Source organism: Portunus trituberculatus, chromosome 31 (assembly GCF_017591435.1).
Source record: "Portunus trituberculatus isolate SZX2019 chromosome 31, ASM1759143v1, whole genome shotgun sequence".
Taxonomy (NCBI): domain Eukaryota; kingdom Metazoa; phylum Arthropoda; class Malacostraca; order Decapoda; family Portunidae; genus Portunus; species Portunus trituberculatus.
The window spans coordinates 1364498-1383367 of NC_059285.1; the positions used below are offsets into that span (position 1 = coordinate 1364498).

At 39.1% G+C, this 18870-nt stretch overlaps 1 protein-coding gene across 4 annotated transcripts; it reads right to left on the reverse strand.

The window, feature by feature from the left end:
• Window positions 1–168: 168 nt before the first annotated feature.
• Window positions 169–12333, reverse strand: LOC123511504 (nucleobindin-2-like). Of its 4 annotated transcripts, none has more exons than XM_045267458.1 (10): window positions 12208–12333; window positions 11622–11766; window positions 10758–10865; window positions 10355–10576; window positions 9659–9868; window positions 9435–9501; window positions 8988–9168; window positions 8100–8256; window positions 2638–2910; window positions 169–1946 (listed from the first exon to the last, which is right to left on the reverse strand). In XM_045267458.1, exons 2-10 carry the CDS (start codon window positions 11763–11765, stop codon window positions 1557–1559), a joined length of 1752 nt encoding a protein of 583 aa, XP_045123393.1. In that variant the 5' UTR covers window position 11766; window positions 12208–12333; the 3' UTR covers window positions 169–1556. The 4 variants fall into 4 exon arrangements, with proteins under 4 accessions (XP_045123393.1, XP_045123391.1, XP_045123392.1 ...); XM_045267456.1 differs by having other exon boundaries at window positions 2620–2910; XM_045267457.1 differs by lacking the exon at window positions 12208–12333 and adding an exon at window positions 12006–12151 and having other exon boundaries at window positions 2620–2910.
• Window positions 12334–18870: the final 6537 nt, after the last annotated feature.

Sequence of the window (18870 nt, forward strand, 5' to 3'; positions counted from 1 at the left end):
TAGTAAACAAACAACATATGTAGAAGAAAGAACTGCCACACACAACAATAAGAGTTTATCAAGACACTGCCAGGTCTCTCTTCCCACTACCTACTATTAATCGCCCATAAGTAATGCTCACTGGGGCACATCACACTAATGCACACCTGATCCAAATAAAACTTGTGATAATTATCAGCCATCATTTTAATTACCATGCCTGGTCAATAGTGTTTCTGGAATTAAGACATTTGAGCCGTATGTCACACTCAACCTCATCACAAAGTGTGACTTTAATATACATAGTAATACAGTATTACTGTGTAGACACCTAGGACAATTAGTTTTCAGATTTTTAAAAGTACATTTCAGCACACTTGTACTGAATCATAAAATCAGTAACACAACCATAAATTACATTATAATCATATAAAACTGTAACAAATTATCACATCATAAAACTATCTACAACACATCAAATGTTGTAATGGTAGAGCTTCGTACCAACTGCAAACGTGAAAAAATAACAAAACCAAATACTATACAAAAATAATATTCAAACCAAAGAAGAGCAATACAAGAGCATTTTTTTAAATATCTCAGTACAACTAATTCACATGAGTAAAGTAGTTTTGAGAAAGATCACACCATTCTCAGAGTCTTCCCTTAAGCCGACTCAAAGAAGGTAAGACACCAGAGATGTGTTTTGTGAGATAAATTATGTAAAATATCGTAGAATAAAAATACCCCATTTTCTGTGTATTGTGTTACCTTCTATTTCACAATTATAGATTAAAAGACTCAATATGTTCACTCTTTATACTGTAAACATTTCTAGGCTGTACCTTCTATTAAAACAAATGACATGAACTGCTTGAAATGAACAATTCTATAAGGATGTTTGGCAGCAAGCAATGAAAAGTTTTACTGGTACATTTTGGAAGACTTAGTTAAAAAATTGATATACTAATATCTCCCCAGGAAAGCTTCAGCATGGTTCATTACCGGCCTGTTGTGTGGTGAATGTTATGACGTGTCTGACATGTCCTTCACCAATTCACATGTAGAGTGAATAGTAAAATGAAAGTATCAAGTAGAGCCAACACACACACACACACACACACACACGTGTGTGTCTGCTTTCATTTAAATGTTATTATTCTTAAGTTTCCTCTATGAAGTTTGTCACCATCACCTAACATTCATTAATTCCATTGCTAATGAAGTAGGTTATCCTTGTGCAAGTTTTTAAAATACTCTTAGAGGACTGATATTGTGCTTTACCAAGTGTTTAAAATTTTCTTTACTTTTTCATGATCACAGAGCATTCCATGCTAGTTTCAACTTGAATCAGTGAAAAGGTGAGATTCTGTACCTGACCAGAGAAGCAGAGTCCCAAACAGAGAATATGATAATGGCAAGATGAAATGAAGGAAAGATGAAGGACTTGAAGTATTAAACAGTGTTAAATATCAAATTTTGTCAGACTGGATGACCAGAATAGTCAAGTCATTTCAAATCAGTCCATGTTGGTGATCTGGGAGATTCAGTGATTCATTGGGAAGGAGAGTATTGCCTTAATGATGGACAGCAGCAGGCTGGGATGGGTGGGCTGCCACCCCCTGTCCTGCTACAGGCTGTGGAGGCTGAGGAACCTGTCCTGCCACAGGTGCCTTTAGGTCAGGATGCTGACTGTGTGCAACCTGACCCGGCACTCCCTGAACCTGGCCTGGATGCTGCTGAGCGGGGAGACCTTGCTGAGCATTGACTGCCTGTGGTGGCTGAGCCTGCTGAACCTGTGCTGGCTGGGCTTGTTGAACCAGACCTGGCTGGACTTGCTGAACCTGTGCTGGATGAGCTTGCTGAGCCTGGGCTGGATGAGCTTGCTGAGCCTGGGCTGGGGGAACCTGTCCAACTTGAATTTGTGCAGGATGAGCCTGTCCTTGCTGGGCTAGCTGGTTTGGATCCTGTAAAAACACACACACATACACACAAACATCAGCATAAAGAAGGAACTGTAATGCTACAATTAGTATAACAGCTAACATTCAACAATTATCATCATAGGTTAATGATCCTTTATCCACATTTCTAAAATCTTTGACACTGTCTTCCATCCTGACTGAAGTGTTTTCATCACTGGGTTTGGCTCCTCATGTTCTTACAGCTCCCCTCTAACAAATTTCATGTACAGTATCATATATTTATGGTTTTCAGCAGCGCTTCCTAAGCATTCTTCTCCTTCAAATTTAGTTTCATTAGTAAGCAGTGAATTACTTTTATATTATTTTTCACGTTTTCAGTTTTATAGTGATAACACATTATAAAGAATGCATCACTGGACAACTACAGTGTTAGTAGCATATATATATATATATATATATATATATATATATATATATATATATATATATATATATATATATATATATATATATATATATATATATATATATATATATATCATATTCCAAAAACTTGAAATCTGTAACATTTCAGTTCCAAGTACATTGAGTAAGGGATCCTTAACCTTTAGTCTACTTAGTCCAGGACATGATACCCACCACACAATCATGTCTGGACTCAGCAAACACTGGCACACTGATACACCAACACAAACAAAGCAGTGGTGCTACACACCTTGCTAGAATACTGTACCTGCTGAGGCACTGCTTGGTAACCTTGAGGTGGTGCCTGATGGCTTTGGGGTACTGCCTGATAACCCTGTGGTACTGCTTGGTACCCCTGTGGTACTACTTGGTAACCTTGTGGTACAGCTTGGTACCCCTGTGGTACTGCTTGGTACACCTGTGGTACTGCTTGGTACCCCTGTTGCAAGGTATTTGGGTGGGCTAGACCTGGGTGGGGTCCCCCTTGGTAAACAGCTGGTTGGATGGCTGGTGCCCCATGATACCCAGGTGGGGGAGGAATCTACAGGAAAATAACACATGCAACAAGCTTATCACACAACCTTCACCAGTGTGTGTACGTGTGTGTGTGTGTGTGTATTTACCTATTTGTGATTACAGGGCCCGAGCTGTAGCTCTCTATATCCTGTCTCTTTGTCCACACTTGTCCAATTTTTCCTTCATTTGACTGACACTCGCCGCACACACCACATCCACGCTCAGTTTGTTCCATGCATCAATGCTCCGATACGGGAAGCTATACTTCTTGATGTCGCTCGTGCAGGAATCCTTCAGTATTTTGTTTGGGTGTCCTCTTAGGTAATTACTGGATGCCATCGTGATCAGGTTCTCCCTATCCAATATGTCCACTCCATGTACTATTTTGAACTTTGTTATCATATCCCCTCTGACTCTTCTTTCTTCCAACATGCTTAATTCCAGCCTATTTAACCTCTCCTCATACGGTACCTCTTTAAAGTCTGGTATCATTCTTGTTGCTAACCTCTGCACTCTTTCCAGTTTCTTGACATGTTTCTTCATGTATGGTGACCAAATTACTGATGCATATTCCAACTGTGGCCTAATCAGGGTGGTCAATATTTTCTTTATCATGTTCCCATCCAGGTAATTAAATGCCCATCCTATATTTTGGAGCATGCTGTACGTTTTTCCAAATATTCTATTAATGTGCTTTTCTGGAGACAGATTACTCTGTACAGTCACTCCCAAGTCTTTTTCTTCACTGACTTCAATTACAGTCTTCCCCCCCCCCAGGTGGTAGTCTTTATATGGTCTATATTTACTTCTACCCATTCTCATTACACAGCTTTTGTTGGTATTGAATTCCATTTGTGTGTGTATTTACCTAATTGTAACATACGGGAAAAGAGCTATGCTCGTGTTGTCCCGTCTCCATATCTATTAATGTCCAGCTTTTTCTTAAAATCATGAATATTCCTTGCGTTGACCACTTCCACGTCTAAACTATTCCATGCTTCCACCCTTCTATGAGGGAAGCTATATTTTTTCACATCTCTCCTATAAGTGGCCATTTTAGTTTTTCCCATGCCCTCTCGACATTCTTTCATTCCACATACACAGATCTTCCCTATCCATTTTTCCATGCCAATCATCACTCTGTATATTGCTATCAGGTCTCCCCTTTCTCTTCTGTTTTCCAGGGTCGGAAGTTGCATTCTTTTCAGTCTGTCTTCATAAGTCAAATCTCTTAAGTCAGGCACCATTTTTGTTGCAGCCCTCTGTACTTTCTCTAGTTTCCTTATGTGTTTCTTTAAGTTCGGAGCCCACTGTATTGTTGCATATTCAAGCCTCGGTCTTATCATTGCAGTAATTATTTTCTTCATCATTTCTTCATCTAAATATCTGAACGCCACTCTTATGTTCCTCAATAAGTTCAATACTTCTCCAATTATTTTGTTTATATGTCTCTCTGGCGATAGGTCATTGGTAATTGTCACCCCAAGGTCTTTTTCTTCATGACTGGTTTTATGTCTTCATTTCCTATCTTGTACATACTCCTGATTCTTCTTTCACTCTTGCCAAACTCTATTTTCTTGCATTTTGTCGTGTTGAACTCCATTTGCCATGTACAGCTCCATTTCCATATTCTGTCCAAGTCTTCCTGGAGTAGTTCGCAATCTTTGTCACATCTCACTTTTCTTAACAATTTTGCATCGTCTGCAAATAGGCTCACATAACTGGACACCCCATCCACCATGTCATTTATGTAGACCGCGAACATTACTGGTGCCAACACTGATCCCTGTGGAACTCCACTCTCCACCAAGCCCCATTCTGATGGTCTGTCCTTAATTATTGTTCTCATTTCTCTTCCTACCAAAAGTCTTCCATCCATTTTAGTAAACTGCCATGCACTCCTCCTACCATTTCAAGTTTCCAGATCAGTCTCCGGTGTGGTACCTTATCAAAGGCCTTTTTTAAATCCAGATATATTCCATCAGCCCAACCATCTCTTTCCTGTATTACATCTATCACCCTCGAATAGTAACATATCAGGTTTGTCGTGCATGAACGCCCTTTTCTAAAACCAAATTGACACTCACAAAGTATGTCATTTTCTCCAAGAAGTCTGTCCATCTATTCTTCACCACCCTCTCACACATCTTAGCTACCACACTTGTAAGTGACACTGGTCTATAGTTCAATGGGTCTCTCTTGTTACCTGATTTATAGATTGGGACAATGTTAGCTCTTTTCCAGTCTTGGGGCACTACACCTTCCCTTAATGAGGCATCAATTACTTCACAAACTTTTTCTGCCAGTTGCTCCCTGCATTCTCTTAAAATCCATCCTGATACCCCATCAGGTCCCACAGCTTTTCTCACTTCTAAACTCCCCATCATATTCTTGATCTCCTCCACAGTTACTTGAAACTCCTTCATAATCCCTTTCTGTTCCATTACCAGTGGTTTGTCAAAAGCAGTCTCCTTTGTGAATACCTTCCGAAAGCATCCATTCATAGCCTCTGCCATTTCCTGGGATCTTCACTGCATACTCCATTTACTTCTAAACTTTCAATACTTTCTCTATTTTTGATGTTGTTGTTCACATGTCTGTAAAAAGCCTTGGTTGGTCTTTACATTTATCAATTATATCCTTTTCTTGTTTCTTTCTTTCTTCTCTTCTAATCAACACATATTCATTTCTTGCTCTTTTGTAACTTTCCCACTGCTTAATCCGTCTTTTCCTTCTCCACCTCTTCCATGCATCCTCTTTTCTTGTTCTAGCCTTTTCACATCTATCGTTAAACCAGTCCTGCTTTCCAACTTCTCTATGTTGTCTTATTGGTACAAATTTTTCTCACCTTCTTTGTATATTTTTATAAATTCCTTCCACTTTTCATTTGCTCCCTTAGCACTCTTGAATTTCATCCAATTTGTCTCTTGAAAGAATTTCTTTAGGTTTCCAAAATCTGTCTTGGCATAATTCCATCTTCCCACTTTATATTCTTCATTTCTTCTAGATTTCTCTTCATCTATCACCTTGAACTCCAAAACTGCATGATCACTCTTTGCTAAAGGGCACTCCACCCTCATCTCCTCAATGACCATTGGCTCTGTACTAAAGACCAAGTCCAGTCTTGACGATGCTCCCTCTCCTCCAAACCTAGTATCTTCTTTGACCCACTGAGTTAACACATTTTCCATTGCCAGTGTCAATAGTGTATTTCCCCATGTTGTCTCTGATCCTTCCATTGACCAGTCCTCCCAACACACCTCTTTACAATTAAAATCTCCCATCATTATAGTTCGTTCACAGCCACCCAACATTTCTTCCAGACATGTTCCTGTATCACTTATCATTTCTTCATATTCCTGTACTGACCATGCATTTGTCTTAGGTGGTACGTACACCACTATGTAGTGCCTCTTTTTCCTTCATTAGTTTCTGCTCTGATCTTTAGCACTTCTGCCTTTCCCATACCTTCTTTCACTTGATCCACCTTTATATCTTTTTAACCAGCAACATCACTCCTCCTCCCATCTTACCTACTCTATTTCTTTTCCAAACATTATATTTCCTTCTCCAACCATCATCAGGTCTTCTCCCTCTCTCAGTTTTGTTTCAGTAAGACCCACAATATCTGGGTTCTTGTCCCTCAAGTAATCGTTGAGTTCTAAAATCCCGATATCACTCCATTTATGTTGGAATACATTACATTCCGCTCATACGTAAGTTTCTTTAGTCCTTTCTTGCTGTACTTTTCTGGGTTATGAACCACTTCCTCAGTCTCATATCCAAGATTCTCCAGAAAAACTCTTTCTTCTCCTCTTCTGTCCTCTCTTCATTTTTTTTCAAAGCCTCCTTTCTCAACTCATTTAACATTTCTCTTTCCTTTTCACCGAGATCTCTTCTCAACCAAATCTTCCTTGTTGTTTCCTGCTGGGCTAGCCTCCATGACTTCTCCACCAATTCATCTACATCCTTTTGTGACTTAAGTTTGATTCTTATTGGCCTCATACCTTCTCTTGTGAACTTTCCAATTCTATTTCTTGTACTAGGTCGTTTCCCTCCTCCTGCACCACATTAATGATATTATTTATCACCTTTTTTATGTTTTTCTCTCTCTCCATTTTACTCGGTGTCTTATCCTCCTCCACACCAAATATCACCACACATCTCTTTTTGTCTACAGTTTCCCTCACCAATGTCTCATTTGATTTTGTGTGTGTGTGTGTGTGTGTGTGTGTGTGTGTGTGTGTGTGTGTGTGTGTGTGTGTGTGTGTGTGTGTGTGTGTGTTCATAAAGGAGGAAGTCATCAGTATAATTGATACAATAGCAAATGTACAGGAGCAACATAATAAAAAAACACCACATTTATATACAGAACTTTCAAAGTATCTAATAATTTCCACATGAAGGCTTGTGAACTTTGTAAAAGAAAGACTACACTAAATTTGAAAGTTCTGCTATAGAAATAAAAATTAAAAAGCCAAACAAACTTTACATAAGCTGAAACAATAAAAAACAAAATGAAAGTGCAAGAATAGGAAGCATGAAAAGCTGCAGGTACTTACCTTTAAGAAAAATAGGCAAATCAAAATTAGATGTATATGAGGCATAAGGATCTACATCTGAGTTAGATGTAAAGAGCCACAACTACATCACAATACAGATCACTGCTGCTGCACTGAACTTTACAGTGATGTGGTGTATTAAGCATCATAGTCATCTGCCTCACAAACACTTCTGTACTAGACAATTCAGTATCAAGTGATGTCAAGCCAGAGGAATGAAAGCCTTTTCTCAGTGTTCTCATGATTTTCCGGAAATGATGATGAGAACCATATCAGCTAATACTTAACTCCAGATGAACGGCTTCTTATGATGTGATTATCAAAATGACTTTACTTCATCTATAAATGTTGACATATTAATAATCAACAACTTTGCCTTTTACATGCAGTGTAAAATAAATTATTCCAACGACACTCAGACACTAAAATCACTAACAGTCATCTGTAATTACCGACACTGAATGTTTGACACTTGCAAGACTCTGGTCAGAGACGTTTCACATAATACGAAATCACTCAATCCACTCTGCTTCTGGACAACAGCAAAAACAAAACAGCAAATAATAATATAGTCAAACAAAACAAAGCAAGATTCAACAAAATCAAAATACAGAAGGTGAGAGAACACGCAAGGAAAAATATGAAGCCTTACCGCCCCAGCCTCCACCAGCCTCTGAATCTCCTCGTGCCGCTGCCGCTGGTACTCCTCATACTCCTGCTGTGAGTAAAGCTCCTCCTCATCCAGCCCCTGCCATCCATTGTCCTGCTCAAAGTCTGCTCGTTTTGTCTGGTCAACAAACTCCTTGAAGCTGAAACAAAGGACCATCAATAAGGAAACTAAAAAAAAGAAGAAGGAGGCAGCAAAGCTTATCTATCAATTTATTCAATCTATATAAAAGCCAACAGTCCAATACGGTGTGACCCAAACAAGGCACTACACCCTCATTTACACACCATTGAAAGTCTCAGCCCTAACCAGATGAAAGAGAAAACTTAGATACCTTACTAAAATGATGTTCAGGATGCTAAAGTTTATAAACATATAATTACCATGCATTTTTGTGGTAAAAAAAAATTGCATATCTGTATTGTGGTAAGCACTAATGCTATTAATTTTAGAACTTTCAGTATGTAACCAGTCACACAACAATCCCATGAGTTCTGTGCAGCAGACTGACCATCACTTCAACAATCCGTTGGCTCATGTTACATCAAATCTGTGTTGCAAAGATAAGCTGAGAATAGTGTAAGGTACAAGTTGTCAGGAATCTTTTATTTATGCTGTTATCACTGATATACTCACTTTTATTTAGGTTGTTATCACTGATGTACTCATCACTCTTATTCCTTAATTCAGTACTAATCCTTTTCCCCAGAGGCCAAGAGGCTTAGATAACAAGAAATGATCAAGAGCTTAATCATGAATGGCCACTTCGTCTTGGCTACTCACCTTCAAAGGGCAAATGAGCCTGGGACACAGATGACCAATGGTAACCTGATTATCAATAATGACAACTCTTCATGAAGGCAAAAGTCCTACCTAATGAGATTGTCTCTGTTTAAATCAGACTCCTGGAAGACGTGTTCCCTCATACGCTCCATCTCTTCATAGCGTTCCATCATGTCATCCTCAGGAGCGTTGGGATCATACATCTTGTCCAGCTCCTTTTTGAAGAGTGCCTTTACCTCAGTCTGGTCCCAATAACCATTCCCATCCAAGTCTGAATAGGATAAAAAGAGATGCATCAAGGATCACAGTGCAATACAAAGGATCTTATGTAGCAGATGAGGACACTCCTGTAAAAACAAGGATTTGGTAACACAAGATCTCCAAACAAAATTCCTTGGTTCAAAATAACTATCCTAAAAATGTATAAATCCGACTATTTTCTGAAGAGATGAATTTGAACTTTTACTTCTGTATTGAGTTTGTATCATGCAGTGGAGTTGACTTGGCACTGGGCAGACGTTATAATGTTCAACTTACCATGAAGATGGAAGAAGGTCTTGGGATCAAAGTCTTCTGGCTGCATATGGTCCTGCTCCTCCCATACCTAGTCACAATCAGAAGACTATATCAGTGCTCAGTCAAAGAAGGTCCATTGTAAAGTTAGGTGTCAGACATGTTGCTCAAGTGATCCATCTAGGAAATACTTAAAGGATGATAATTTATTCATACCATAATGCCCAAATAAGTGCTTGCAACAATACCTCTTCTAGTTGTTGTTTGGAGCCTGGATGGTGAAGCTTTTCATGTTGTTTGTGCTGCTTTATCTCTTGCTGGTGCTTCTCCTCAACTTCCTTGCGGTGGGAGTCATCCATACTCTGCATTTCTTCCTGCCTAAGATACTCTTTCTCCATCTCATATTTCTTGAATTCCTTCTTCCTCTCCTGGTCTACCTTCTCCAAGTCCTCTGTGGTCTGAGGGACACAAGGAATCATTTTTATATCTGATGTGGAGCAAGCAAGGAGGGAAGGAACCATCACCCCATGTACAGATACAGAGACTGAAGTGTGACTGGGAAGGTCAGGTTATAGGTGCTTAAAAACTTCAAAAGAAAACAGTAACCAGGGGAGGATGAATACAAAAAAAAAAGAGAACACGCCAAATAGAATGGGAATGACTGAACTGTTCACTGGGAAAAGTTGCAAGTGCAAGGCAAAAGGTTTGCTGTGCTTGGCTTCCAATGAAGCCGTCAATAACAATATGAATGCTTGTCAGACTCATCACACATTACTGGTATCACATTGCCTAACACTGACCACTGAGGAGAGTACCTGCAATTAATGAGTGCAGACATGTGATTATTCTCAAAATAAGGTTCACGTTTACACATGAAAAAAATAGTTATTGACATCTTGAAATTACAAATGGGTAGATTGCACAGTATTCCCTTCTCTCCCTACCTTGACTATAAGTTTCTTTAGGTCCTCCACCTCGAAGCGTGTAGGATTGCGGTGGTCGATGTGCACCGGAACCTTGAGGAGGCTGCGGTCCACCCCCGCCTCCTTCTCATGTTCCTTGACAGCGAGGTGCCGAAGCCGCTCCAACTCCCGCCGCTTTAACTCGTCCAGCTTTGTCCGCACATTGTGGTCAACAAAGTGCAGCTCTCGAGCAATCTTACCAGACTGTCAAGGAAAGGACATATGTGTGTGTGTGTGTGTTTTATATATACACTACTATATATGTACTCTAAAGAGAGAGTCTCTGTCAACAACTACAATGCAACTCATCATACTTGTCTGACACTTTGGGCTAAGTATCATCAACAATGTGTTTATTAACCACACAGTTCTACTAGCCACTTACCTTAATGTCATCCACCTCAGCTGTCTCCAATTTTTTCCTGAAGGCTTGGTCACTCTCCAGAGCCTGCACCACCTCCTTCAGGTACCTGCCATACTCCAGGTTCAACTCCTGCCAAGGGGACTCATAAGTATGTATTGCCAGTCCTCCTTGACACTGCTTGCAAATATCTCTTAGCCTTGATGCAAATTATGTATTTCATTTCAGAAACAGATCATGAATAAAGCACAACACTGGAATAAAACAGCCACACTTCATGATTTCTAAACATGCCAAGAAGACCAAATATCAAGCATTTTTTTGTAAGGTATTAATGTTACCCAAAACAATTTTCTTTCATTTCTAAAAAGTACTGCTGATACAGCAATACATTAGTTATAATATGAATCTACTCAAAATCATGAAGTTGAAAGCAATACCATAATCAAAGATCTTATCATATATATATATATATATATATATATATATATATATATATATATATATATATATATATATATACACCATTTTTTTTTTACAGGATCAATTCTGGCACATCAAATAAATTCATGGTCATAACACTAGCTATTAGGCTCTTCCCTCATGACATAACAGGAATGTTTGCTACCCTTCAGCAATCAAAGGCTTCAGGGTCAAGATTCTACTCTCAGCTTCTTGTATTGGTGTCTAAAGCAACAACTAAAAATAAAGCCTGTGCCTAAAGTTACAATGAGATTCTCTCCTTAACTCATAGAAACACACATTCCTACAAACAATTAACATAACATAAAAGTACTGATGACGAGGTCGCTGTGCGACTGATACAGGATAACCTAGATGGGCCCTGGTGGCCCTTTGTTATCCTATTATTTATGTTATGTTACTTACCCAGTCATCTGTGCCATCTCCCTCGTGTGCCTCTGCAGCCTTCTTTTCTTCCTCAGGTGTGGGCTTCTTATCCTTGACTGGAAGAGCCTTGGTCACCACCACCCCCACCGCCACCAGTAGCACTGCTATCTGCCACTGTCTCATCCTGAAGAACATAACACTGAATCTTACACTCTTGCTTTATGAACACAGCACAGGGCACACTCAGGCTTACCTACACCCACACACAGAGCAAGGCAGTATGCTCCATATGTCACGTCTGTCCACCTCTTAGTGCACAATGTATTGAGTCTATGCAACTCTCTTTAAAATCCACCCCTTCGCACACACATCTCTGCCTTCCATACAAGTTATCTACCAGATATCCCCATATTACTGACTTACCCAGCCCAGACAGCAAACTTTCAGGCCGTGGATCACCGTAACCACCCCGTCAGCAGGAAGTACCTTGAACGACACGTCAACCTTGCCCCAGCTTCCTTGCCCCCCACCCTGCCCCACCTGTCTCTCCACTCGCCACCACACCACTCACGTCACTCACACCCTACAGGACTTTCAAAGTGTCTAAATTAAGAGTAGCGATTACCTTTGTCGACGAGAAGCTGTAATACGTGGTGTTGTTTTGGTTTGCTAGACACTTCCAGGATACTCCACGTCAGGCCGTCTTGATCTTGGCGAGCTTCACACAGCGCACTTATAGTAGTAGTCATGGTACAATAACGAGAAGTTATTGTACCATGAGTAGTAGTACGTAGTATTTAGTAGTAGTAGTAGTAGTAGTAGTAGAAGTAGTATAAAAAAAGTAGTAGTAATAGTAGAAGTAGAAGCAGCAGCAGCAGCAGCAGCAGCAGTAGTAGTAGTAGTAATAAAAGTAGTAGTAGTAATAGCAGCAGCAGTAGTAGTAGTTTTCTGTACCTGAATATATATATATATATATATATATATATATATATATATATATATATATATATATATATATATATATAAAATCATTCAATGTTTAGGTATTTATTTATTTGGTTATCATGTATTGAATTTCTAGATATCTACAAATTAGAACCATACAAAACTACAATGATTTTATTTGCACCCATCTACCCATCACACCAACTCACACTAATTTACCCACCCACCCACCTCCATTACAGCTGTTGTTTTCGGGCTTCGACGATCCCACAGATCCTATGAGCCGTCCATTATAGCTATTCATCCATATATCTATCCATCCACCTACCGTACACTATCAGGCTTAACCTATCCTATATATCCATCATACCACCCACACTCACCAAACCATTCACTCTTGACTACCCATTTGCTTGAACAATACCTGGGTCATCGTCTTTATAAGACTAGTATTGTTAGCTAGGTCTTTTTGTGAATTATGTTCTGCATCTAAAACTAGCCAACTGTCCTGCAGTCCTCCAGCGGTACACTAGTAATTTTGGTTGGAAGATGCAGAAGAGACTGATGAGGGATCAAGACCCTCATCATGGTAAGAACCCATCCATAAACACAACCAGCCACAACCATAGTACATTTGTCCACTATAGTCCTGTCCCAACTTACTCATTCATACAAATCCACGCGTCCATTCGCCCACACTTGTCAAATCCACCATGCACAGACCCCATCACCCAAACCCTCCATTCACATACCAGTTCACCCACGCGTACACTTCAACAACAGGTACTACTGCGGCTGACTTCTCGCAAGAGTTCGCAATAAAAACTACTTGTACAGTACATGCATATGTATTCCTTCTCGCAAACTGTTTTCTTTAGGCATAATAAAATCAAAGCCACCTTAGTTCTTGATAACCCGGCTAATCATCTCTGTAGTCTTTGGAAATGTGGTGAGAAAGTAAAGCGTTTCCGAGTGTGGCTCAGACGTTGCATCACCCTTAGTAGCATAGACACATCCGGCTGAGGTTGTTGCCAGTGGCCAGTGATGTCAGCACTCAGCAGTCTGGCTCTGGCCCCGCCCACTCCCCATTCCCCCTACCCCTGCCGGGCGCGTGACACACACTAGCCGCAGGGGATTAGTGAAGTGTCGGCGTGTGCAGCAGGGAGAGGCAGTGTGTTAACATAACATAACATAACATAAATAATAGGATAACAAAGGGCCACCAGGGCCCATCTAGGTTATCCTGTATCAGTCGCACAGCGACCTCGTCATCAGTACTTAAAGATACACTTACAAGTACACAATACATTATATACTAATTCTAAATATTTGGCCCATTAACAGGGCTAAGTCCTGCAGCGAAATCCTCTACAATTTGTGGTCCCCATACATGGGGATCATGTCTTATTTAACTATAGTAAATTTCTTATAAAAACTATCATGCAGTGCTATACATAATTATAAATCTAATGAATTTAAGTGCTTATCTAATCTGTTTTTAAACATTGTCAAACTAGTGCTATTTACAACCGTCTCTGGCAATGCATTCCAGAAGTCTACCACTCTATGACTAAAGAAATATTTTCTTATATCTAACCTGCAGCCTTGCTTTCTAATCTTCCTGCCATGATTTCTAGTCCTATTTCCCTCCTCTAAGGTAAAGAAAGATCTCACATCTATGTAGTTTGTATCTGAAAACATTTTAAATAACTCTATCATATCCCTCTTATACATCTCCTCTCAAATGAAAACATGTTTAATTCCTTTAATCTATCTCTATACTCCAGGCGCTTTAATGCTGGTATCATCCTAGTTGCTCTTCTCTGAACTGCTTCTAACATGTTGATATCCTGCCTATAGTGGGGTGACCAGGCCTGTATGCAATACTCTAAATGGGGCCTAACATAGGAATTATATAAGCTACGCACCACTTCCTTACTTTTATAACTAACATTTCTATTTATAAAACCCAGGATCCTATTTGCCCTATTTCTTGCTTCTAAACATTGCTTTGAAAATTTCATAGTCCTGTCTATCACTACTCCTAAATCCTTTCCTTCCTCTACTGCCTCTAGCCAACATCCCTCCATCTCATAGTTAAAGTTTGTGTTGTCTTTACCTAAATGCATAACCTGACACTTATCAGAATTAAACTCCATCTGCCACCTGTCTGCCCATGCTATCAGCCTGTCCAGGTCTCGTTGTATTCTGTAATTGTCCTTTTCACCCTGTACTGCACATGCTATCTTAGTATCATCTGCAAACTTTGATACTTTGCTACTAATTCCTAAATCTAAATCGTTAATGTACACCAAGAAAAGAAGAGGTCCTAGCACTGATCCTTGGGGTACCCACTAACCACTTCCTTCCACTCAGACATTGCCCCATTTAATACTACTCTCTGTTTCCTATCAGAAAGCCATTCACTAATCCAGTCAACTAACCTACCCCCTATCCCATGTAGTCTCAATTTGTACACTAGCCTCCTATGCGGTACCTTATCAAACGCCTTGCTAAAATCTAGATATATAACATCTATGCTATTTCCATCATCTAACTCCTTGGTAATATATTCTAAGATATCGAGCAAATTTGTAAGACAGGACCTCCCTGATCTAAAGCCATGTTGGGTATCTCTAATTAATCTATTCTCATTTAAATGCTCCCAAATACTACCCTTAATGATTTTCTCTAGTATCTTACATACTATACTAGTTAAACTGATCGGTCTATAATTATTCGCATCATCCTTCCTACCTTTTTTAAATATTGGAGTAACATTAGCTAACTTCCAGTCCTGAGGTATCTCAGCAAACCTAAGTGATCTTTCAAAGATTAACTTAAGTGCTTCAGAAATACTGTCTACACCCTCCCTAAGTACTCTGGCATGTAGCTCATCAGGACCACTGGCTTTCCTATCGTCTAGTTCAAGAATAAATTTCCTAATAATTCCCGGTTTTATATCAATATTTTCTAAAGCTCTTAAACTACTCGCCGCACTGTTTGTAACAGGATTTCCTATTCTTTCCCTAGTAAATACTGAAGAAAATTGTTCATTCAATAATTCTACTATGTCTTCATTTTGATCCACTACTACACCATCTTTTCTGAGTGGTCCAATCCTATCCTTATTTCTTTTATCACTGACCTTGTAATAACTATATAATTTTTTGGGATCTTTACTCCCAGCTCTAGCTAGTTTTATCTCTGCCTGTCTTTTACTTTTTTATAACCTTACTCAAATCATCTCTGACCTGTCTGTACTTAATCAAATCTACATCTTCCCACTTTTCTGCAACTCTCTATATGCCTCTTCTTCTCTCTGATCTGGCTACCTATCTCATGAGTCCACCATAATGGCTTCCTGTTTCTCTGCCTTATATCTTTATAAGGGATCTCCATAGACATAGTACTAACAAATATTGAGCATTGTTTAAAGGAAGTTGAGGTAGGAGAGACTTTAGCAAACAGTGACCATCATATAATTAGATTTATCATTAATTCCAGTAGGGATAATATAGTGAATAAGACTAGAGTCCCAAACTATCAGAAAGGCAATTATGGTAGGTTACGTCAGTTATTAGGAGAGGTAAACTGGGAAGATAGTTTTGGAAATAAAACTGCACAGGAGATGTGGGATATTTTTAAGGTTGTAGTAAAGGGTATAGTGATGCAGTGTATCCCTTACAAAGATATAAGGCAGAGAAACAGGAAGCCATTATGGTGGACTCATGAGATAGGTAGCCAGATCAGAGAGAAGAAGAGGGCATACAGAGAGTTGCAGAAAAGTGGGAAGATGTAGATTTGATTAGGTACAGACAGGTCAGAGATGATTTGAGTAAGGTTATAAAAAAAGTAAAAGGCAGGCAGAGATAAAACTAGCTAGAGCTGGGAGTAAAGATCCCAAAAATTATATAGTTATTACAAGGTCAGTGATAAAAGAAATAAGGATAGGATTGGACCACTCAGAAAAGATGGTGTAGTAGTGGATCAAAATGAAGACATAGTAGAATTATTGAATGAACAATTTTCTTCAGTATTTACTAGGAAAGAATAGGAAATCCTGTTACAAACAGTGCGACGAGTAGTTTAAGAGCTTTAGAAAATATTGATATAAAACCGGGAATTATTAGGAAATTTATTCTTGAACTAGACGATAGGAAAGCTAGTGGTCCTGATGAGCTACATGCCAGAGTACTTAGGAGGGTGTAGACAGTATTTCTGAAGCACTTAAGTTAATCTTTGAAAGATCACTTAGGTTTGCTGAGATACCTCAGGACTGGAAGTTAGCTAATGTTACTCCAATATTTAAAAAAGGTAGGAAGGATGATGCAAATAATTATAGACCGATCAGTTTAACTAGTATAGTATGTAAGATACTAGAGAAAATCATTAAGGGTAGTATTTGGGAGCATTTAAATGAGAATAGATTAATTAGAGATACCCAACATGGCTTTAGATCAGGGAGGTCCTGTCTTACAAATTTGCTCGATATCTTAGAATATATTACCAAGGAGTTAGATGATGGAAATAGCATAGATGTTATATATCTAGATTTTAGCAAGGCGTTTGATAAGGTACCGCATAGGAGGCTAGTGTACAAATTGAGACTACATGGGATAGGGGTAGGTTAGTTGATTGGATTAGTGAATGGCTTTCTGATAGGAAACAGAGAGTAGTATTAAATGGGGCAATGTCTGAGTGGAAGGAAGTGGTTAGTGGGGTACCCCAAGGATCAGTGCTAGGACCTCTTCTTTTCTTGGTGTACATTAACGATTTAGATATAGGAATTAGTAGCAAAGTATCAAAGTTTGCAGATGATACTAAGATAGCATGTGCAGTACAGGGTGAAAAGGACAATTACAGAATACAACGAGACCTGGACAGGCTGATAGCATGGGCAGACAGGTGGCAGATGGAGTTTAATTCTAAAAAGTGTCAGGTTATGCATTTAGGTAAAGACAACACAAACTTTAACTATGAGATGGAGGGATGTTGGCTAGAGGCAGTAGAGGAAGGAAAGGATTTAGGAGTAGTGATAGACAGGACTATGAAATTTTCAAAGCAATGTTTAGAAGCAAGAAATAGGGCAAATAGGATCCTGGGTTTTATAAATAGAAATGTTAGTTATAAAAGTAAGGAAGTGGTGCGTAGCTTATATAATTCCTATGTTAGGCCCCATTTAGAGTATTGCATACAGGCCTGGTCACCCCATTATAGGCAGGATATCAACATGTTAGAAGCAGTTCAGAGAAGAGCAACTAGGATGATACCAGCATTAAAGCGCCTGGAGTATAGAGATAGATTAAAGGAATTAAACATGTTTTCATTTGAGAGGAGATGTATAAGAGGGATATGATAGAGTTATTTAAAATGTTCTCAGATACAAACTACATAGATGTGAGATCTTTCTTTACCTTAGAGGAGGAAGTAGGACTAGAAATCATGGCAGGAAGATTAGAAAGCAAGGCTGCAGGTTAGATATAAGAAAATATTTCTTTAGTCATAGGGTGGTAGACTTCTGGAATGCATTGCCAGAGACGGTTGTAAATAGCACTAGTTTGACAATGTTTAAAAACAGATTAGATAAGCACTTAAATTTATTAGATTTATAATTATGTATAGCACTGCATGATAGTTTTATAAGAAATTTACTATAGTTAAACAAGACATGATCCCCATGTATGGGGATCACAGATTGTAGAGGAATTCGCTGCAGGACTTAGCCCTGTTAATGGGCCAAATATTTAGAATTAGTATATAATGTATTGTGTACTTGTAAGTGTATCTTTAAGTACTGATGACGAGGTCGCTGTGCGACTGATACAGGATAACCTAGATGGGCCCTGGTGGCCCTTTGTTATCCTATTATTTATGTTATGTTATGTTATGTTATGTTATTGTTCAGCAGGGCAGGGCGGGGCGGGGCTCAGGTATGGGGTGCAGGGTCGGCAGGGTATTCTGTTCATTCAGTTTCCCCTTGTTGTGATGGTGATGTAGGGGCAGCGTACCTGCCCTGCTGGGTGTTAGTGCAACATTACACACTTATGTTTATCGAATTCAACATTGTTTTTCTGGTTAATAACATTGTTTACACTGCCATTGAAATTGTTGTTATTTCATTATTATTATTATTATTATCATAATCACCATTTATCATCAATATAAGAAAATCATGAGGTTTTGCTTGGCAGTTAGGATACAGAAATAAAGTGTGACATAAAAGATATATCATAGCAGTGAATAACATGTTGTGCCTATTGCTGGAGCATTCTGGATAGAGACTTTGAGGGGAAGGCAGGGTAAGTGGCTGAGAGGAACTGTCACTGTGGATTGAACATTT

Bases quoted from the DNA above. Each gene is read 5' to 3' on its own strand.
- LOC123511504 (XM_045267456.1), bottom strand. From the start codon at position 11,765: ATGAGACAGTGGCAGATAGCAGTGCTACTGGTGGCGGTGGGGGTGGTG. The intron at 10,866-11,621 runs GTAAGTAACATA...TCCCCTTGGCAG, and splicing joins GAGATGGCACAGATGACTGG to GAGTTGAACCTGGAGTATGG. The intron at 9,502-9,658 runs GTATTGTTGCAA...GATTGTGACTAG, and splicing joins CCAAACAACAACTAGAAGAG to GTATGGGAGGAGCAGGACCA.